General features: G+C 42.7%; 1 protein-coding gene across 1 annotated transcript in view; it reads right to left on the bottom strand.

Moving 5' to 3' along the window:
- Positions 1-23,202, bottom strand: part of CCDC7 (coiled-coil domain containing 7) — a 172,071-nt gene that overhangs the window by 75,192 nt on the left and 73,677 nt on the right. Inside the window, exons 28-39 of the mRNA XM_088654182.1 lie at positions 21,218-21,340; positions 17,653-17,772; positions 17,286-17,411; positions 15,739-15,858; positions 11,632-11,757; positions 11,198-11,317; positions 9,859-9,993; positions 7,193-7,321; positions 5,609-5,734; positions 3,704-3,823; positions 2,719-2,838; positions 703-822 (exon numbers count right to left, since the gene is read on the bottom strand). Of these exons, the coding sequence (XP_088510308.1) occupies positions 703-822; positions 2,719-2,838; positions 3,704-3,823; positions 5,609-5,734; positions 7,193-7,321; positions 9,859-9,993; positions 11,198-11,317; positions 11,632-11,757; positions 15,739-15,858; positions 17,286-17,411; positions 17,653-17,772; positions 21,218-21,340 (1,485 nt within the window). The remainder of the gene's footprint in view (positions 1-702; positions 823-2,718; positions 2,839-3,703; positions 3,824-5,608; positions 5,735-7,192; positions 7,322-9,858; positions 9,994-11,197; positions 11,318-11,631; positions 11,758-15,738; positions 15,859-17,285; positions 17,412-17,652; positions 17,773-21,217; positions 21,341-23,202) is intronic.

Here is a 23,202-nt window from a genome sequence, read left to right as displayed (position 1 = left end):
TTAAAGGACAAATTACAATCAGGCAAAATCCTCAAGGAAGCTTATCCTATGACGTCCCATTTGTGCAAGGACTTGGGCTTCCCCCAGGCAATCACTTTAAATCTGTAGTGGGGTCTGCCCCAACTTTCCAAAGCAGCTTTTGTGGTGGTGCATACCAAGGTGAGGGGGTAGGGGTGTCCACTGCACAACTGGAGGGTTTCACTGAATGGGATGACGTCATTGGTACAACTCATAGTACTTGCACACTTCTACCTGGTGCGCAAAATACCTATGTACATCAAAATCCAAAAAGGGGGGGGATTTGTTTTATGGATTCTGAGACTCAAAAATGTTTAAACTATTCTATTCACACAGCTGCTTGCTTTCTGTATTTTAAATAAGCAGTCTTTTTACCTTGAGTTACAAATGTGTTACTTCCTCAGGAAATTTATTGAAGGGATTTTGATTCCCTACAATGATACTGGACGGCATTTTAAATGTTGTTTCCGCCATTTAGAACCTATTTCTCCCTACCCTGATACTTTTTCATGTTTCCATTGTACACTAGCTTCAGAATATAAACTCTACAGGGGAAGAATTTAACCAAAAACAATAAGAAACTTTCCGCATGAAGTCCATTTTCCTAATTAACCATTGGATAAATTATATTCTACTAACAGTTAATGCTATAGATAACAGCATGAGAAATCACATCACACATACCACTGATACTGCCTGGCTCGGCAACTGCAAGAGCCTGGGCTTCTAGTAGCTCCTTCTGATTAGATTCCAACTTTTGCTGTAACTCTTGCTTCTTTGCAGACAGCTCATATAATTCCCTTTCTGAAAATGAATGAATGAATTAATATTTTCAAAACAAATTCTAAACTCAGAATTGCTCACATTTAAAAAGGTTATTTTAAAAATGGAATTATTTCACAGAAATCACAAACTCTTTATCTGTCATTGCAGATTTTATAAAAGGGCAAAATAGCCAAATGAAACCCTTTGGGAATGTGGCAAAGTAACCTCAAGTAACAAGGGACACGGGTGGCGCTGTGGGTTAAACCACTGAGCCTAGGGCTTGCCGATCAGAAGGTTGGCGGTTCGAATCCCCGCAACGGGGTGAGCTCCCGTTGCTCGGTCCCAGCTCCTGCCAACCTAGCAGTTTGAAAGCATGTCAAAGTGCAAGTAGATAAATAGGTACCGCTCCGGCAGGAAGGTAAATGGCGTTTCTGTGTGCTGCTCTGGTTCACCAGAAGCGGCTTTGTCATGCTGGCCACATGACCTGGAAGCTGTACGCCGGCTCCCTCAGCCTATAGAGCAAGATGAGCGCCGCAACCCCACAGTCAGTCACGACTGAACCTAATGGTCAGGGGTCCCTTTACCTTTAAACTCAATATGGCATTACTTACGGCCAGGATGATGGAAAGTGTAGTCAAACAACATTTGCAGGGCCTCATGTTTCCTGTGACTGCTCTAAATTACCACAGCAAAAAATGTGCTGATTCCCTGTCCTCCCAGTTGTTGAAGGCTATAAATTGTCATACTATGGGCAGGAGTCGGGCTCTGGGGCCTGTAGTGCTTTGCAGGACTGGGGCCTACCTCAGCTTGTGCTGGAGAAGCAAGGAGTGGCCACTCAGGTGAAGACCTCAGCTTGTGCTGGAGAGGCAAGGAGTGGTTGCTCAGGTGAGGCCACTTGATACCTCACTGCACCTGGTGACAGGAGCTGGGAGGGATAAAAGCTCAGCATTTCCCTTCAGCTCTTTACCACAGCAACGCTATCCCTGCCTGGTTGCCTCTGGGCTCTTGCTCCTTGTTCCTTGGACCCTTGCCTTGCTGCCGCCTTGCTCCGCGGACCCTCGCCTTGCCAACACCTTGATCCTCAACCCTTGGACTTTCGCCTTGCAGACGCCTTGCTCCTTGACTCCCAGACCTTCATCTCTGCCTAGCTCCTTGACTCTGCCTTTGCCTGCTGCTGGACCCTCAACCCTGCACCTGTTCCTGCTTCTACACCACCATCTTGCCTCTGGTCCTGACGTCCTTAGCCAGGGCTTCAACCGCCCGCCGACCGGACAGTGACATAAATCATCTTGCACTGATCATCAGGGCTTGAGGGTCAGTCTAATTATCATTTTTCTTCCTTTTCATCCCCAAAGAAGAGTTGGTACTGCTAGGTAGTAGTAGTAGTCAGTGTGGCAGAGTGGCAGAGTGGGGCTGTGCTGTTTGCCTGGATTCCCTATGCCAGGATTGCAAGTAGAAGCAGCAATTGGCTCTGATACTGCACTTGCATTGCATCAACCTTCCCACCATCACTCTCTCACTAGCACTGGTATTCAGATTAAGTTCACAAAGTATTGACCCACCATGCTAAAACATCTCTGCCACACGTTTTGTTCTCTCATTTGTTCAGTTTTGTCTGGCAACAATACATCTCAAGCCAGTTAACAACACTTAAAATCCCCCCCCCCCAAAAAAAACCCAACAACAACAACACTTAAAATCCCCTATTGTTGCACATTAAATTATAGTATCAATTTATGGATTAAGCTTGGATTTCTTAGCATTCCTGATCCCCACCTATGACCTCCATAGTTCTCAACTGGAACTACGTCTAAGAATGATAAAACACATCATCTCCTTTTGATAGTCTTAGTAATGAAAGTGATAATAGGGTTTGTAATATGGACATTATGTGTTTTTGTAAAACAAGGTACAGTAATTTCATTTTATACTTACCAGCAATAAATGCAAATCCTTCTGAGACACTATCCTGTGCTTCTTGCATCTCATGCACAGTTGAATCTAGTTCTGCAGTTAAGCATCTTCTTTGTTCAACTAGCTCTTGCAGCTTATGATCTACAAAGATATATTACATCAGTTTGTAACAGAATATTAATATACTGTTAAATTGCATTATTTTAAATAACATCAAGCTTTTAAAAATAATCCCCATTATGTGCTCAAAGCTTCAGTTGAGGGAGTTCTACAAATATTATTTGTGGTCTTTTTATGTGTGCTTAAATTAGTCACTTAAAGAAACAATGTACTCAACAGCTGATGGGCAGTGGGAGTGCTCCATGGGGTGAGGTGGGGAAACCATTTCCATTGAAAGTGCTGTTAAAATGGAGGAAAACATCTCCCACACAAGTCAATTAGTTTACACTTATGAAAATACAAAAATAATACTCTATAGCTTGTGGGGGTTTTTCCAAGAAAATAGGTTGTGCATCAACTGCCCACCCACCTGCTCGCTTGCTCGTTCCTTTGCTGCTTCTAATGCCACTTCCTGCGGCTAAAGGCACAGCTTCCCAGAGGCAATTTGCCACAACCCTTACAATTGCCAAAGTGCCTTCCAGGAAGGTGCCTGACGATTGCAAATGGGTGGCATGACCTTTCTACGATCATCAGGCACCTTCCTGGAAGGTGTTTTGGCAATCATATAGGTCGTGCCCAAGCGCCTCTGGGAGGCTGTGCCTGCAGCCTCAGGAAGTGGTGGTGGCAGTGAAGGAAGTGGCAAAGGTGTGGGGAGAGGGGAAGTAATGAGCAGGTAAGCAAGCAGGCAGGCAAGCAGTGGCGGCGAGATGGTGGCTGGCACTGTCTATAGCTATGCAAAGGTCATTTGGCAGTGACCAAAAGTTAAACTGAAACAGAAGGATCCTAATTCCAAGTAGAGGTGTTTCAGACTGTAAGCTGACAACATAGGAAGCCAGAGCATACATACCACTGATACTGCCAGGTTGAGCAATGGCAAGTGCATGAGCCGCTTCTAGCTGCTTCCGATTAGATTCCAACTTTTCCAATAACTCTTGTTTCTTCTCTGATAGTTCATATACTTTTCTTTCTGTAAACAAATGTGCTTCCATCAATACTTGAAAAATAGTGTCAAAAGTCATCCTTGTTCTCAGCATCATGTAGAATGATTTTTTAAAAATTGACTCATTATTTATTATTTTGCTAAAATAAAGCTTAAAAAGATGTAAAATGGGTGCTTTAGGGAATGTAGCAATGTAACTTAAAGAGGGAAATTCCCTGACAATCCAAGAGATCCGTTGTGGTAATGTACACTGAAGTGTGAAAATCCGGGGGCCCTCAAGCTATTCGCAGACAGGCAAAGCTGAGGGTGAGAGGAGATATGATGGCCATCTTCAAATATCTAAAGGGCTGCCACATGGAAGATGGATCAAGGATGTTTTAATCTGCTCCAGAGGGACCAAACAAATGGCTTCAATTTACATGAGATTCCAACCAAACATCAGGAAAAACTTTCTGTTAGTAAGAACTAGTTGACAGTACCTAGAACAGACTCCCTTGGAGGGTGATGGACTCTCATTCATTGGAGATTTTTAAGAATAGGTTGGATGACCATTTGCATTGCAGGGGGTTGGACTAGATTACCCTTGGGGTCCCTACTATATGGTTCTATGAAGGTTCTCTCTAAATGTTTTGATTAAGACAGAAAAAGTATCTTAAAGTTTTAAATATATAAAATGAAAATGCTGTGCATAAATAATCTCACATAGATTGTCAGTTATTGGGGGCAATAAATATAGTGACCCTCCTTTTTGCTATGTATCTGTTGCTGGAAGCCGCAGAAAGTGTGTCCAAGTAAATGATTTTTCAGGTGAACTATCTCAGGGTAAAATTTGAGTAGCACTAATCCTAGAAGCATAGCACAGGGCATACTGCTGCCACAAGCTTCACTTACCTCAAGCTACTCATATTCAAAATCCAACAGATACACCAAATAAAATTAATTAGTGCCTCAAATTTCTTAATAGACTGACCCTCCATGTTGCTGTCATCAGAGAGACTTGCATTCTTTGTGGTGCCTTTGTGGGATGCAAAGAAGATCTCTCAACTGGCCATAGTTTCTCAGAACTTTCCCTTCCTCAGTTAACCCCACTGAGCCAATTTACAGTGAAGGGGAAAGGAGGCACAGCTTCAAACTGTCTTCTAAAAATACAAGCTTTGTCTTATGCTACGTCATTTGGTTCTATAAGAGAACCAAAAGCAGTAACAAGAAGAAACAATGAAGGTGTGGCTTCAGCTCAACCTTCAGAGTGATATCCTGGTGTGGTAATTTCAGTTTCAATCATTTTTACAGTCTTAAATTCAGTTCTGCACCATGGGCATAGCCACGATTTGGGGGGGGCAGGCCTTTTGTTAGGGGGGGCAGAACCTCAATTCGCTATGTATTTTAATTGATGGGGGGGGCGCTTCCCTCCCTGCCCACCCTTGGCTATGCCCATGTTCCACACATTACTACATCTGTATGTGTATTTTATTTTAAGACTTCATGAAAATTCTTCAGCACTTTAGTGCTAACTTCTAATACAAACATTTTGGTATATAATTTCCCCCACAAGCATTTTTCTTAATATTGCATTCTTAATGTTATCTTCTCTGATATATGAATTTTGATCACACTCTCCTTATTATACACATTTTTGTGAACATTATTTGCCTGGAGAACTGCATAGGAAATATCAAAACAGGACATCTTTCGAAGGATAGCCACATTTCACCTATTGTTTCAGGAAGAGCAAATAAGGTAGGTTTGCATTAAAATGTTAAGCAAACTGAATGTCTCCCTACCCGTATTTAAGAGTATTTATTCTCTACTTACCAGTAGGTCGTACAAACACAGTTCTTTCTGAAGCACGACGATATACATTTTGTATACCATCCAAAGTTGCCTCAAGATCTGCAGTCAGATGTATTTTTTGTTCAGCTAACTCCTGCAGCTTATGCTCTACAAAAGAATTTCAGGCTAATTCATAACAAAAATATTAATATATATGGAAAGAATATATTTAATATGAATGCTTAGCATTTATCAGGTGTTTTTTGTGCCACTTCATTGAGCTGAATGAAATGCCTCCTCCCCCCATCAGTTACCACATTCATACACGGTCAAGTTAGGAGGAATATTTCATCAATGAGGGCATTTTTTGGCATGGGAGGGTGCATGTTCTGCACCTGATTACTTTGGAGCCAACCAAAGACATTCAGCCAGGTTTGGACTTTGTGTACTAAGGATGTTGTTGAGAATGCTCACATGAATTCTACTAAGCTCCCATACTTTTCCCTCTCAGAGTTTTAACTCTCAGCAGTCTTGTGGGCTCCAAACTGAGATACAAAAAACTCAAGTTTGGCCCCTGTGCACACACCCATTGGCTGAGGATTGAGTTAACCCCTATCAGTCAGAAATAATGAGGGTTTAAAAGCTCCCATGTGCCTTTCTGGAAAAGTGCTAGTGGCTGTCCTTGTAGCTCTATCTATCAGAAATTGCAATCCTTGACTACAAATGGCAAATGTTGCTAGAGACTAATGGCTGTCTTTGCAACTGAGAATGGGGTAAGCAAATAGCTCATTGGGAATTTTGTGCACAGCTTCCTAGGCTTAAATGTGTAATTTCCTCCCCAAACCCTTCTTATGAGCCTGGTCTACCCAAAGTCCCTTTGTAAAATGTATTCTGCCAAAGTTGAGTATGATGAGGCAAAGACTGGCAACACCAACCTCCTCAGTCTGAGAAGCAGCTGTACTTGTGGTTTCGCCTACTAAAAAGGCACACTGCATCATTCTAGTGCCACCACTAGGACTAGTAGGCTAGGGCTGCTGGTGCTCAATGCCCTTTCCTCAGCTTTCTGAAACTGTGAATCAGTAGCAACCAGCAAAGGAGGATTGGATTGGAATGGTGATGCTGACTGGGTATAGTGACAGAGTCAATGTGATTATTTATTCATTTGTTTTATTGTATTTATATCCCTACCAACATCCATCTAACCAGTTATAGCTAGAAGAGGGAAACTATTAGTTCCAAATGGTAGTGAATGGCCAAAAAAATGATTATAGGGCAAGTGATATGACAAATTTGTTTCTTTACAAGTAACATATGAAACAAATAGGCCACATTCATTTATTTTTATTATTATTACATTAATATACCCCTTTAGCAAAAAAGACTATTTGGTACTCAACTGTAATGAGAATTTCAAAGGCAGGAAAGTGATGTTTTCAGACCCAGTCGACCCCCTGGTCTTGCTGGCTGCCTACAGACTGTTGTAGAGCAAGTCTGTTACTAGAGAGCGCTCAGTGCCCATTCTGGAGGCATATCTTCTGGCCTTTGTGAAACTGCTTGGCAGGCAAGTACCTTAATTCAGTGAACATATATTTGTAGTTGAATCAAGATAAATCCCAGTATACATACCACTAACACTCCCTGGTTGAGTAGCTGCAAGTTCCTGAGCTTCTTGTAGTTCTTTCTTAGTAGATGCCAACTTCTCTAGTAACAGTTGCTTCTTTTCAGTTAGCTCATACAATTCATTTAATCCCTTTTCTGCAAGCAAAAATATTTTGAATCACCATTTGGGAAAATGTTTTATATCGCACAAAAACTCAGTTTTCAGTCACCCACAAACTTACTGATGTCATTTAAAATATATAATGTCGTCTGTCAATGCAGATCTTAAAGACACGGCAAACAGTTCGTTGGTTGTGTAAAATCCCATTTTTTTCTGTTTCTCAACTTTAGGTTCCTCCTTGTGAGCTCTAGGTGTTCCTAACATGGAGCCAGAAAGTGATTACCCTGTGCACTGTACTCTGTCATCTGTGGTCTCCCTGTGTAGAGTTTATATTTTGCTGCTATGCTGAGATGAGATGCTCAGACATATTTTTCCTTGGGAGGTAAAGAACACTGGTCCTTACCTGAAGAACATTTATCCAGGATGACAGGCCATCTCATAGTCTATTGTTCCACCTATTGTCTGACGGTATAAAAAGCACTCCAAGGTTGAAGGAAGTAGATAGTGCTCCTCAGTCTCAATTAATTTCATGAAGAGACCATGGATTGATTCAAGACAGGTCAAGCAACATAAAGTGGAGTAGGAGATAAAGCATTGTGCCCAAGTGCTGCAAGCCTTGAGAAGGTACAAGGTGGGTTTTTTTCTTTGTTGACTATGAGAATGTGGTCTTTCAGAGCATTGATGCTCCTCTTTATGTTGTTGGTGTTGGTGGCATGCAACCTGAACTAAAGAGGAGGAGGCAGCTGACTTAGCCTCTGAAAGAATGATTGGGTCAAGGACTGCTGGAAAATGCTGAAGTTGTGGTCCTTCCTGAAGGGCTGGCCTACTCCAGTGGTTCCCAACAGGTGGTCCGCGGACCCCCAGGGGTCCGCAAGCTATGCCAGAGGGGCCCACAAGATGCTATTAGAATAAAAAATATATTAAATATATTTCGTATGATAAGATTTTTTGTTTTGGCCGCTTCCTGCATGAGCAGAGTCTAGCACAAAACTAGAATTAGATGAGGCAGTAGTTCTGCTGTATGCCATTAGGTGGCGCTTTACAAACACTACTGTTTTGCAAAGAGGCAGCGCGCACATTCTACTAACGCTCACCTCCCCAAGATGCTTTGCGCGCGTCGGCTTCATTTGTGCGCTAATGCGCAGGTACCCTGTCTTCTCCATTCCTCTCCCTCCTCCCTGGACTCTTATAAAAAGACTCCTAATTTGGCTCTCGCTTTTTAATTTTAGGATTAGGAATTAATGGGGGTCCTTGTCACAATAGCGGCTCGATGAGGGGTCCTCGAGAAAATTTTGTTGGGAACCCCTGGCCTACTCAAAAGGGTTGGAAAGGCTGAGAAGGGGAATATGGGTGATCTATCCTGCTAGTTCATGGTGGCCAGACTGGTTTACAGAATCTCCTTCAATGCCTTCTTGACAAAAGGTGTTGTACCCACAAATGCAGCAATGACCAAACAGACCCTGTCAGTGCCCCAGTGTCAGAGCCACAGATGTCTATGTGCTTACCACCCGCCACAGCCATTGAAAGAGTGGCAAACTGGGTAACACTGAAGGTGGCATCAGACACAAAAGCAACTGCTCTATGCAATTTCAACAGCATTTTCCTAAGCCTCTCTGGATCTTGGTGAGGGTTATCTAAAAGTTTAACCAGCCAGAGCACATGTGCTCAGGAAAGAACTAAGGCATCACAGAAGGCCATGGATGCAAGTAGGAAGTAGTGCTGTCAGTCTTGAGCAGGGTAAAGTCAAGTCTGTGCTCAGAAAGGTCTTTGAATTGGACATCCCCTTCTTTAGGAAGGAGAGACCAATGAACACATATATACCGGTAGTAGCATCCACACCTGGGACCTTTAGCATGTTCATGAAGTAAGGCTCTGGTGAATAGCATTTGTCAGCCTGATTTGTTAGCCTAGTGTCAGGGAACTCCCAGAGGGTCCATGGGAGGAGAGGGAGGCCAGATCAGGTTACAGGGATCCCCAGCCCCTCCTCTCCAGCACCACCTCTTCCAGCCGGGATAGCAGCGAGTCGTCCAATGGGGAGGAAGAAGGGGTGGTCAGAAAGGTGGGGAGAGGGCTCAGAGATGGTAGTGAAGAGCCCTTGCACTGCCTGAAACAGGAGGTTTCAGAAGGGGAGACATTGTTTCCGGCGCCCTATCTGCACAGAGGGGTCAAGCGCAAAGAGGGTAGGCGGAGAATGGGGGTGTCCAAGTTCTTCTGTTGGGCTCATAACAGGAAGGGGGCATTCCCAGATTCTGCGAGTGACTGAGATGGGCGTGTTTTAGTTAGCTCTGCACTGTACATAGTATGCACAATAAACCTGTAAAAAGCCAGGTTGGAGTCCAGCATCATTACTCGTGAGTAACCACCTCACGCCCATTACACCTAGATTCAATACATGTAGTAGATGGTGGCACAGCAGAGATAGGGAGCGAAGACACCCTGGCCCACATTTCTGGGCTATGACTAGACTATTGAAGACCTCTGTGATTGCATTTGTAACACTGAAAAATATGCACATTATGTGTCATTAAACATAAAAATAAAAACACCTCAAGGTTATTTATTCACTACTCACCACTGGGCATTAGAAACAAAGCTCTTTGTGAAGCCTGAAGCTCTATTTCTTCCATATCTTGCATAGTTTCCTTTAGATCCTTTAGCTCTTCAGCCAAATGTTGTCTTAGCTCAGAAAGTTCCTGAAGTCTTTGCTCTACAAAATTATTTCAGGCCACTTCATAAAAGAACCAATATATTTGAAATAACTACATTCAGTACAAATTTCCAATGGATACACAATATCCATGGGAAATGGTTAAGAACAATATATATTACCTCAACAATCCTATAGGGTTAGTCACTGTATGGTCATCCCCATTTTTCAGTTGGTAGGGATAGATTCTACTAAAGGGGGAAAGGCCTTCTCTCATAAAGCAAATAATATTCCACTTCTCTAATTTTGAGTGAAAAGTAGGAAAAGCTACAACAGGAAACAGCAAGCAACTTAGAACTAGTTTTACTAATAACTAATAAGATGATGCTGATGCTGATTAAAATGGTTACAGGGAACAGATTTCAAAATGGTTCCTTAAATGAACTACTAGCTGTGCAGTAAAAGCAGAGGAAAATACACACTAGAAAAGCTGCCATCGCTGTTCTATGGGCATGGCCCTGAAAACCGAAGACTCACAGGCAAAGATGTGAGTTAAAAGGAAACATTTTTAAAATTACATTACAGGAAAACCAATTGAAGTTGTTGTTAAAATATACATTTTGACCAGCAGAATTTGCAGTGCTTAGCTGCCATGTTTCCCCACTTCCTAAAATATAAGACCCTAGCTTAACAGACCCACAGGAAGAGGAACAAGGGCAGATCTACAAGGGCAGGTTTTTAACATTAAGGAAGGATTAAGGAATGGTTTCAATAACATATATGGACACATGACATCCTACTTTTAACGTTCATAATGCGTTATTAAAATGTGACACCAGAGGATGCAGCAGAGAAACCAGCAACCAGCAGGTAAAAAACCAAAAAACACTTTAATTAATAAGTATGCCTTGTGATGTTTTAAAATGACATATCTAATATCATTCTAATAACTTTAAACAGATCAGTGTAGATCCAGCCCAAGTCTCCACTCCGTCAGATAATAGGTGCAGATTGGCTGCTGTGAAAAAGATGAGACACACTAGGGTATAAACTTGTAAAGTATAAGCCTAAAAGTGTAAACATGACTCTGTCCAAATTCAAAATCATTTCTGATTAGCAAGCTACCACTACTAATATAAATAAATCACTATCCCTCCTTCCTCAATGAACATATTTGTTTATGAAATCTTACTTAGGCATAAATCTGTCATTTATTATTTCTAGGTTAAAAAACATTTGAATTGAAGTTTTGTGCCTTTTTTACCATTCACACTGTCTGGCTGGAGAGATGCAAGTGTTTCTGCTTCTTGTAGATCTTTTAGATTTGCATCTATTTTTTCTTGCAAAAGTTTTTTCTTCTCAGATAATGCAGAACGTTTCATTTCTACAAGGAAATGCTTCAGAATTATTATAAACGACTATTCCAAAGTTGTATTAAAAATTCGAAACAGTTGTGATTACTTTTCAAAGTAAGTTCTGTTGAAATCGGTTCACTCTACTTCTGTGTAACATGGAAAGGGTTGTGCTATGGATTTGATGGAGTCCTGGGCCATTGCTTATGGATCCATTGCTTGCTGGATGGATTTGCTTACTATGCATTTTGAAAGTTAGGTTTGTGTGAGTGCTTAATAATGAAGAACATTAATTTTCCTTGGTTACCAATCTAATGACAACAGAGTATGCAATGGAAGCAATTACCATGAAGTTGGCTTTTTCTAGCAATGCTTGAAGCAGAAGGTTGCGCCATTTGCAGATCCTGCAGGTTTGCTTCTAGATGAGCAGCCAGCACCTTTCTTTGTTCTTTAAGCTTTTTTATCTTTTTATCTGTGGAAACACAAACACTTAGTACATTTACTGTAAATTATATTGGACTATATATATTTTAAACTAAATAGTACTTTCTGCTTTTAGAAAATAATCTGCTTTAAGCAAATGTACCAATGAAAAGTTATGTAATATCAATCATTCATATGTATATCCCACTTGATTATCACAGGTTTATGAAGCAAATTGCAATGCAATAAAATTACAAAACAAACTTATGAAAACACAAAAACCATAATAAATTTTTAAAGCAAAGGACATAGTTAACAATATGCATATAGTAATGGGTTGTGACAAGCCACACTGGTGTGGCAAGAGAGGATGACAAGTTGGCAGGAAGCATCAAGGATAATCAAATGAACATTTAAACATTTTAGTGTAGCATAGTATAATATAGTATAGTGTAGTCTCAAAATGTTTTTTTAATTTGCAAAATATGCATAGATACATTTTCAAACAGAGAAAGAGCATCAAGTGATACGAAAGTCAATTCTAGTTGTGATCCAGAATCACTGTTTGAACAGAGTTGCTAGAGAAGACTTGTTTGACACCAGAAGCAGGCCTAATCAAACCTCCCAAAAAGAAAGTTTGTTGACAATATGTGGTTAGTTATCTGAGCCTTGGTTTTATATGGACTACAGCTGAAGCTTCCTGCAAGGTACCATGGGTACTCCTCTTAAAGGGGCACCAAGGCCTATCCCTATGCTAGCATTTCCATGTCTTCTGGTAAGCAGTTCATAGACTGGAATTTCTCAGGCCTATCCGGAATACTTGCTAACTGCAGTGTTCAGGTGGAAATAGTCAAAATCTCCAATAAAACCCCAAAGTCTGTTTTCTCAGATTTTCCATAAAAATAGCTCAAAAACATCAACTTTTAAAGCTCAACTTAAATATGGCAACCCTAATAGAGTGTAATGCCAATTCTGCTCTGTTTGTTTATTCTCTTCTGTTTGTTAATGTTTGGGTTTGAGTAATAGTTTCTTTTAGTGTATCAGAACAGTACAGCAGCTGAAAGCAGCTTTTTAATGAATTGATAGCGGTAGGTTATAGAAAATACCAACTTTAAAAGGGTGAAATTAATTTACTAGAATCAATTAGAATCATGTTAGAACAAGTAGTTAATGAGAACTTCTTGGTGAACACAATCAATTTAGTGTGGTGTTAAAAACAGCTTTGGGGGAAGTGACTCAACTAAAGACAAAGAAGTAGAAAAATCACTAGGGAAAGAATCAATTGTACTCTCTGCAGAAGAATTAATTAAGCACTCAAAGCACTGTAGAGGAAGTAATTAAGCACGTCACAGGGGGAAATAGTTTGGGGAAACTGCACAAAACCAACCTGGTGCAGTAAAACTTAAAACAACTGATCAAATCACTCACAAGAAAGATGTATGGTAGCGACAACAGAAAAAAGCAGTTAAAAGCCAGAGCATCCAACAATAAACTTTGCCTGCTTTAAGTAAGGGCAGAAAAATTAAACTGTCACTCAAGAGTGGGACAATGGAGAAGCATCTGACAATGGTGATTTATTTTTTTTCTGCCTTCAAGCAAGTTGAGCACAATGATATTGCAGCTGGTGGTGTCCTGGTGTTCCCTGAAGAAATATTATGTGGAAAGTTTATATTAAAAATTGGAAGAGTAATCCTAAATTAAGGAAAACTCCAAAAAGCAGCTATCACAGCTGAGAAAATTCTAGACCTTGGCCCCACAATCTAGATGTTCCAGGGTGAACAAACACACAGCAAGGCCTTACCAACAGATTTTAATGCATGAAGGAAATTACACTGGAAGACATGCCCCTTTGGATATCCTAATCACAGGTCACTAACAGTGTTGAATGTTAACATCAACACTTGCATGGGAAGTAAGAAAGAACTCATCAGCACCCCTGTAAAGGACAGCTCACATGGAATAGATCAGTAATCCCTACTGTCTACAACCTCCTCAGATTATGATCCATCAGTGTGATAAAGGCAGCTTTGTCCCTAACCAGAGTTTATACTACAGTGTAATTCTATAGCAAACAGCTTAATATTTGTAAGTCTCCTTACATAGTACTTCATGTTTTAGCTAATATTATTTGAACTCAAATTAACATTAGACTATTTGTGTGCTATTATGGTGCTGGAGGAGACTCTTGAGAGTCCCATGGACTGCTAGAAGATCAAACCTATCCATTCTTTTTTTTAAAAAAAAAAAATATTTTTATTAATTTTCCAATTAAAACCAATTATATCACATTCAATATTTCAAATTATACACATATATATATATCAATCAAACCGAATGTTATGCCAAATCATCTAAAGAATTTTTTATTTGGGTTCCCATGCTTCAAGAAATTGGGAATTCCTCGCAACTGTCCACTGCCGTCTTTTTTCTAAAGTTCAAATCGTCCTCCAAGTTCATAATCAGATCTTCCCCTTACAGTCACATAGATGTTTTCCACTTTCATCCGATTGTTTCCCAGCTGCTGAGATAAATATCAAACAAAGTTTCACAGATGTTCTTTCTCCTGTGTGAGTTAATCAGTCCAGCCTCCCCATAAATCTTCTTAATGGAGCTCCCTGTTGCGTCGAAGCAGCTCGAAGCAGCGCCATCTTAAAAAACTCAAATCACTTTCGTTTTCTCTCATAGCCATGAAGATTTACGATCATTATAGAATTTACAGCTTTTCCAGGCAGGAGACCCAAACATCAAACCATAAACTCTTGGTAAATTAATGGATCTCCTTGCCCTATAGCTGAACTTAGCTTCAGGTCGCTGCTCCAATTTAAAGTGCGTCACAGCTCATAAATCCTCCGAACGCGTCCAGAACTCCTTCCGTCCGACTAGGGGGGGGGCTTTTCTCATCGGCAACTCCACATCTTTAAAAAATATGCTCAGTAACAACAGTTATAAAGTTCGACTCACACAGTCTTTTGCTTCTCTTTCACTCCAAACAAGCCAGGACATCGCGTCCGGGAAGGTACGAGGCAACAATATGAAGGAAAAAAAATAAAAACTCACTTCCCTTATCGCTCCGTCCCCATCAATCCTTCTTCCAGATGCAGTACAGTCTTTGACTCCTCTCCCTCAGCAGCATAAATTTCTCAGCAGTAAACAGCGCTTCTTCCCCTCCTTCTGAAGTATGTCCATAGATTTAAGCCTAATTATCTTCTTTAACCATGGAAATCCCCGCCATGCAGATTAGCGTCCGGGAGTCCTGGCCCTCGTAAGTGCTCAGCCCAAGCTCCCCCCACTCCAAAAACAGTCGGAGTGGGTCTGGGGGCATCGCGGGCCAGCGGCCCCTCTCCGTAACCCCCGGAGAGGGTAGGGGGTTGCCATTTACTCCCCTAGCAACCGCCAAATTCCTTACGAAGGTCAGAGAGATGGAAAACAGGTCCGCCATTCCTGCAGGCGGAAACCGGAACCTCCAAACCTATCCATTCTTAAGGAAATCAGCCCTGAGTGCTCCCTGGAAGGACAGATCGTGAAGCTGAGGCTCCAATACTTTGGCCACCTCATGAGAAGAGAAGAATCCTTGGAAAAGACCCTGATGTTGGGAAAGATTGAGGGCACTAGGAGAAGGGGACGACAGAGGACAAGATGGTTGGACAGTGTTCTCGAAGCTACGAACATGAGTTTGACCAAACTACGGGAGGCAGTGCAAGACAGGAGTGCCTGGCGTGCTATGGTCCATGGGGTCACGAAGAGTCGGACACGACTAAACGACTAAACAACAACAACAACAACATTTGTGTGCAAAGTGGTTTGATCTTCCCTACAAAATAATCAAGAAGTGTGCCAAAAGTAGTTTAAATGCTTTCTTTTTGTGTGTTTTAAAAGATACAGAAATCTATTTTTGCCACGTTTCTTTTGTTTTAAAGTGATACAAGCCTACGTGAACCTGGTAAAGAAAGATCTAAGGTTTCCATATTTTAGTTAGACATTAGAATATAGCATAACTTTGCAAATGGTTTGGGGTTGAGATTGTACTTACCACTCGCACTTCCTGGTTGGGTAGTGGCAAGAGTCTCAGCTTCTTCTAACTCCTTCATATTTGATTTCAAACTTGCAAGCAAAACTTTTCTTTCTTTCGAGAGCTCATCTATTTCCTTCTCTGCAAAGTGAAAAATGTGAGAACTAAGTGAGAATGTTCTCATGGAGATAAAAATAATACAGGAAGCAGATAAGGGTGCAGACAGAAGCATATTTAGGGTCCCTTGCACCCTTGGCAAGGAGCTATATCAGCAAATGCTGATTGATGATAATCAGTTTTTGTCCTCATGGCACATTAAAGGGAGCATGAAGTATGTTGTCATCCTTGCAAAATTCCAGAGCAGGAGATCCAGTGAAAAGAGAGGCTCCCCTGCTCTATCACAGTGGGGAAGTGCTGCAATGCAGGACCTTAGTATGTTGGTGGGGATGACAGGAGGCGGCAGCTGCTGCCACTATACAAGCCTCAGGCTCAGTTTGCTTCTTGCTGAAGCCGTGTCAAAATTCTGGCCAGCATCATATCGATGCTCATCTGACATGTGGTTCACAACACAATGCTATGGTTTACAAATGTGCCTATGAGTCTTTAAAAGGGTTGGCCACCACTTGGGCTACAGGAATGATACTATCATTGCTGTTTGTCATTTCTTTCCCTTTTGTTTACAAAGTGCTTTATGCAACTTTTATCTCTTTCATATCTTGTCTAGTCTGTGGGTTGGTGCCTTGCTACTGGGGATTCAGCAAGAGTACATGTTTAGTAAATAGCTTACACTACAATCCCATAACGGTCTGCTCAGAACTAAGGGCCCCTCCAGTCATCTTTTTTTGCAGAGAATTCATCATGATTTGTGCTCACAGTGTTATTGGGGGTATTATATGCATTGCCTTAAATACTGTTCACACCTGCAAAAATTTGGGGGTAGTTTTGCTGCTTCTTTTCCAGCCAGTGCATATTCTATAACTTCCTGCAGAAATTGTTTAACTTTTCATATCATAAACATTCTTGGGGTGGGTGTGAGGGACAGATTCCTGCTTCTGTTGCACTCTTGCCCATCCGGACAGCAAGAATGTGGTAGATGATCCTAAGGACTAGATGATCCTAAGGAGATTCCAACTCTCCAAATCTAAATCTAAAATCTCTCCCTTTGGGAGAGCCCAGCTGTGCAGAACTAAAATATGCCTGCCGCCTAGTGCCCAGCCAACCCCAGAAAGAGGAAGATTAAACAAACAAACAAATAAAGCTGAAGTTGAAAAATGTGTCTTTCGGGAGTTTCCTTTAAAAAAAATTTAAAGGAATTTAAAGAGCTCTTGAAATCATGGACTTCACCATGGGGAAGGATTTCTTCAAGCCAATAAATCCATTTGGACTGACTCGAGGGGATTTCAAGGAATATATCTTTTTTAAAAAGATACGTTGCTCATGTTATTTACCTGGATTGAATTGCTTATTTTGCATTTTAAAGGTTGGGTTTGTGGGCTTAATAGCGGAGAACATGAATTTTCATCGGTTACCAATCTAATGACAACAGAGCATACAGTGAATGCACTTACTCTGAAGTTTGCTTGCTTCAGCAAGTTCTGGAGCAGAAGCTTGTGCCATTTGCAGATCCTCTTGATTTGCTTCTAGATGTGCAGCTAGTACCTTTCTTTGTTCTTTAAGCTCCTTTATCTTTTTATCTGTGGATACACAAACACAGTACATTTAGTGTAAGATATATATTTCAAACTAAATAGTACATTTTTGCTAATAATCTGCTTTAAGTAAATGTGTCAACAAAGCTTGTGCTAAGCTCATAAAGCAAGCAGCAATGGGTTTTTTTTGTAAAATAGAATAAAATGACGAAATCACATCAAATGTGTAAAATATTAGAATGTGCTTCAACCTTCAAAATGGGTTTTATGTGGATATTGTACTTACCACTCACACTTCCTGGTTGGGCAGCAGCAAGAGTTTCTGCTTCTTCTAACTCCTTCATATTTGATTTCAAACTTGCAAGCAAAACTTTTCTTTCTTTTGAGAGCTCATCAACTCCCTTCTCTGCAAAGTGAAGAATGTAAGAACGATGTTCCTTCCCTCACTCCCTAAGAATCCTAGGAACTAAAGTAAAGTCTTCCCCTTACAGAGCTACAATCCAAAGAAAGAATAATGGTCTGACCTAAAGTGTAGTTTTGAGAGTGGGTTGTCGTATCCAATGAAATGGGTGTTCACTCTGTCGCGAGAAACTAGACAGGAGCAAAGATTTGTGGGAAGTAGGATGGACTCCCTCAGTTTTCCAGATTCGCCATTCAGAAAGTACTAACTGAGTCAGTAAAAAGAAGAACACCTGCTTACTTCCCCCTACCTTGGCTCTGGAAATTTCTATAATAAAATCTCTTAATTGCTAAGTATCTGAAAGGTAAGGAAATGCAATCCAAGGAACATGACAAACTAGCATTCAGTATAGGCCATACTCCCCCAACAGTATATAGAAGAGCACCCTAGGGTGGGGTCCATTGAATACAACACCCCACTGCTGGAGCACCATATGACCAAAGGCAGCCTCAGCTGAGGACAGCTGATCCAATTTGTAATGTCTGATAAAGGTAGAAGATGACAACCAGGTGGCTGCCCTACAAATGTCCAACATGCGCCAGAACATGAAATAGACAGAGTAATTTAAGGGAATCATAAGTCAAGAAAATGGACCGGGAGTTGGGGGAAACAGTAGTTACATACACTCTCCTTGTCACAGCTGCCGACCAGGAGGATAAGGACAGGAGGCAGTCAGCCAGGGATCAATATCAAAGGCAAATAGGAGCAGTCAGGCAGGGACGTAACAGGAAAGCTCACTCCATTGCCGGTGTAAAAACAGTGAACCAGGAGTAGGTGGCCAAGCCATTTTTAAACCAGGGCAGGAGAATGCAAATGCCACACCACCAGTCACACAAGTAGCACACAACCACACCATAGCTGCCAAGTTCTCCCTTTTTTTAAGGGAAATTCCCTTATGCTGAATAGGCTTCCTCGCGAGAAAAGGAAAAACTTGGCAGCTATGAACCACACACACAGCAGAATCAAAGAAATAAATATTGTTATGACCCTAGAGAAATGGTGGCAGCTGAAGCTGCTGAGGGAAACAAAAAGAGCGCATTGAAAGAGGGCCACCACGCCTGAAGGTGGGAATGGCCATTGGCACCACAGCAAGGGCACCGGTTTCGGAAAATTTATCAATATAAGTAAACAACTAAGGAATAAAAGAAGTGTGGCAAATAAGCCAAATGACCAAATGGAAAGAGCAAATGAAAGGGGTTATGTTTTTGTTTTGTTTTTGTTTTTTAAAACCACAACATGTGGACAAAGAACTGTACAACTAAATGATGATAAGGGAAATCTAAAGAAAAACAGGGTTCAAAAACTAGTAAAAAAACTTAGCTGAGTCAGGAGAGTCAGGAGGAATGTATTGTCTGTGTCTAGACAGGAGGAAAAACTGAGGGAGTCCAGCCTACTTCCCACAACTCTTTGCTCCTGTCTAGTTTCTCACGATAGGGTAAACACCCATTCCATTGGATACGACACCCCACAAACTTAAAAGGAAGCAGTGTTGGCAGCTTCTACGATTGGGGGTGGATAGGAGAGAAGCATGCTTTGAATGTGTTTTAAATGTATGGGATGTACACGCAGCCACATATAGTTCTCCATTTCAGCTAATGTCTATGTCCACCTGCTATTATTTACTAACAATTTGTTTTAGGGAGCCCCTTAGATTTCAAAACTTGTATCTACTGAAACAATCACCATCACTTCATTGAAACATTACATCTTTAAAGCCCTGGTTCTCTTATATGTGTACAAATGTCCAGACCTGTGCTTTTTTTTAAATCTCATTTCATAAAGGGTAACTGCTATATGACTAATGACAAGTATTGCTGATGTATGTATAAACATTAGGGGATGTTGAATTTTTAAACTTTCACGTTTCAAAGATGTGGTAATAAGTTGTAGTGCGATTTGGGAATTCAAAATATATTTTGGTTAAATTAATATAATTTAGCTTTGCTTGGTAAGTAAAATGTGTGTAAAACTGCACAGAGATCATTAAAAATGATTGCCAAGTACTTGCAGTTATTATTACATTATATTATTACTAGTGGATTTTAGCCCGTTTAAAAACGGGCGCTAGAGGAAGCGGCCTGCCGGGACTGGCTTGGCGGTGGCGGGTCTTCCCGCCACCACCAAGCCAGTTCGCAGCGGGGGCTTTTCGCCGTTTGCCTTCCCCTGGGGGAGGCAAACGGCGAAAAACCCCGCCGCGCCGCAAATCGGCTCCGGGACTGGCTTGGCGGTGGCGGGTCTTCCCGCCACCGCCAAGCCAGTCCGCAGCGGGGGTTTTTCGCCGTTTGCCTTCCCCTGGGGGAGGCAAACGGCGAAAAACCCCGCCGCGCCGCAAATCGGCTCCGGGACTGGCTTGGCGGTGGCGGGTCTTCCCGCCACCGCCAAGCCAGTCCGCAGCGGGGGGTTTTCGCCGTTTGCCTTCCCCTGGGGGAGGCAAACAGCGAAAAACCCCGCCGCGCCGCAATTCGGCTCCGGGACTGGCTTGGCGGTGGCGGGATGTTCCCGCCACCGCCAAGCCAGTCCGCAGCGGGGGCTTTTCGCCGTTTGCCTTCCCCTGGGGGAGGCAAACAGCGAAAAACCCCGCCGCGCCGCAATTCGGCTCCGGGACTGGCTTGGCGGTGGTGGGATGTTCCCGCCACCGCCAAGCCAGTCCGCAGCGGGGGGTTTTCGCCGTTTGCCTTCCCCTGGGGGAGGCAAACAGCGAAAAACCCCGCCGCGCCGCAATTCGGCTCCGGGACTGGCTTGGCGGTGGCGGGAAAAAGGGGAGGAATTCCTCCCCTTCTTCCCGCCGCTGCCAAGCCAAAGCGGGCCTCCCTCCGCGCCCGCTGCCGCTTCGGCTTCCTCGGGTTCCCCGAGGAAGCGCCGTCCCATGCCGGAGGTGTGCGGCAAGGCTGCCGGGGGGGGAGCGCTTCTCTCCCCCGCCGCCTCACCGCGCACCTCCAGCATGAGACTGGGCTTCGGAGCGGCGGTTGGCGGAGCGGCAGTTGGCTGTTCCCTGTGTCCCGAGAGCACGGGTCCAATCCCTGTGTCCCTGGTTGTCCCTCCGTCCAATCCCTGTGTCTCTGGGGGACATGCGCAGTACCCCAGGGACACACGGGACATCTGGACGCAGGGACAACATGGACATTATTATATAGGATTTCAGAAAGTAAAATTAAAATTCTTTGGTTTTCCAAAAGTAGTTTATGTGCTTCTTCATCAAATGAAGATTACCAAGCTAAAAGTTATCCAGTCACAAAAATAGCTGATTCGAATTCCTCACACCCCAAAACATACTTTTAAGATCCCTCACTGAAGAAATTTGAAAAAATTAAGTTTTACCCCTATAATGACAGGCCCTGTGTCACATGCCTATGTGATCTTTCTGTACTTATCCCAATTATTCTGCTGTTACCAGGCTTAGCTTTTTCTTCTAAGACAGCTGCAAGAGCTTTTGTAGTTTGCAGGTCCTGCATATTCTGCTCTAAATCTGCAGTCAACAGTTCTCTTTGTTGTAGTAACTCCTTCACTTTATTCTCTGTAGAAAAAAAGACATTTTGGTGCTTGCAACACCTTTTAATGTTGTTACACATCTGGGATAACAGAGTATGAATGTGCAAGGGAACCTATAACTGCTAGAGTTAGTGAATGTTAGAAATTAATAAGTGGTAGAATTTAGATAATATTTGGAGTACTGAAGGGAAGATGTCAGTGCCTCAACTGAGACAGATGTTGTTAAGAATGACAAAAGGTACTAGGAGAAAGTCATTAACCCATCAATGGAAACCATCAACCAGGCAGGAAGCTCTGCCAGTGAGTGAAGGAGGGTGATATATCACATAGAAAAAAATGTTGTCCTTTAAAAAACAGAGGTCTGGAGGGGGAGCAACAGACAGATGGGGAGGAGTTGCTAGGAGCAGGGGTTATTGGAAAAAAGAAAGGAAGTGGGCAGAACTTCAGGTAGAGGCCATGTGGGGCAGAACCATCTTGGCAGGCTAGGACAGTGGGACAGAGATGGCATGCAGGCTGCCTTGGACTCCAATGCTGCACTGTCATGGGGACAAGCTTCTCTTGAGATGTAATGCTCTGAACTCTCTCCAAAGTAGACCCAGGTATAAATATGGGTACAATAAACCACAGAGCCTAGGGCAGGCATTCCCAAACCTCGGCCCTCCAGATGTTTTGGATTACATTTCCCATCATCCCTGGCCACTGGACCTGTTAGCTAGGGGTCATGGGAGTTGTAGGCCAAAACATCTGGAGGGCCGCAGTTTGGGGATGCCTGGCCTAGGGCTTGCTGGTCGGAAGGTCGGCAGTTCGAATCCCCGTGGCGGAGTGAGCTCCCGTTATTCAGTCCCAGCTCCTGCCCACCTAGCAGTTCAAAAGCACACCAAAGTGCAAGTAGATAAATAGGTACCACTCTGTCGGGAAGGTAAACGGCATTTCCATGCACTGCTCTGGTTTGCCAGAAGCGGCTTAGTCATGCTGGCCACATGACCAGGAAGCTGTCTGCAGCCAAACGCCAGCTCCCTCGGCCTATAGAGTGAGATGAGCATGCAACCCCAGAGTCATCCACAACTGGACCTAACAGTCAGGGGTACCTTTACCTTTAAACCATATTTCTTAAATACACTAGTCTCTGCTGTACCTTGATTTCCCAACTGAAGCACTAACCTGGATGAGTGCCTAGTATCCCTGGAATCTCATGCAGAAATTCGGCAGAGATTGGAGTGGCATGTAACAATGTATTACACAAAAAGGTAACTTGAATTATATACAAGGAAACCTTTCTATAAACAAGCATGTTCTACAGTGAAGAAACGTGGGGGGGGGGGTAGTTCTGGGGCCTAAACTGCCACTTTTAATTGGTCTTTGGGCCTCTTGCTAAATGATGCTTATATATGTAATATATGAGCTTAAAGCTGCAATAAATCTATCTATGTCCTATCCTCAACTTGCGGCCCTCCAGATGTTTTGGCCTACAACTCCCATGATCCCTAGCTAAGAGAACCAGTGGTCAGGGATAATGGGAATTGTAGTCCAAAACATCTGGAGGGCCGAAGTTTGGGGATGCCTGATCTATGTAATCATTTGTAATATACTGTATGTATGTATGTAATGTAATACACACATATGGGTGTGTTGATGTCAGGGGACCACCAGGGGCCAGCGGAGAGTCCAGGAAGTCGGAACAAGAGGCTCTCCGATGCTGACAGAGCCCGGGATGTCAGCGCTGCGGAGCAGTCCACGGAAGGTGGTGCTGACCCTCAGGAAGCGAGGGAGACCCTTGAGGATGCTGAGAGTGCAAGGTTCCCAGAGGGAAGTTTCAGAGGGTTGGACCAGAGCGCTCAAGAAGGGGAGGTGCCAGAAGAGACAGCACCGGCTCCCCAGCTGAGCAGT

This window comes from Zootoca vivipara, chromosome 11, assembly GCF_965207765.1.
Source record: "Zootoca vivipara chromosome 11, rZooViv2.hap1.1, whole genome shotgun sequence".
Classification (NCBI taxonomy): Eukaryota; Metazoa; Chordata; class Lepidosauria; order Squamata; family Lacertidae; genus Zootoca; species Zootoca vivipara.
The sequence above is the reverse complement of the archived record's forward strand: the minus strand, read 5'-3'. Positions and strand labels throughout refer to the sequence as shown.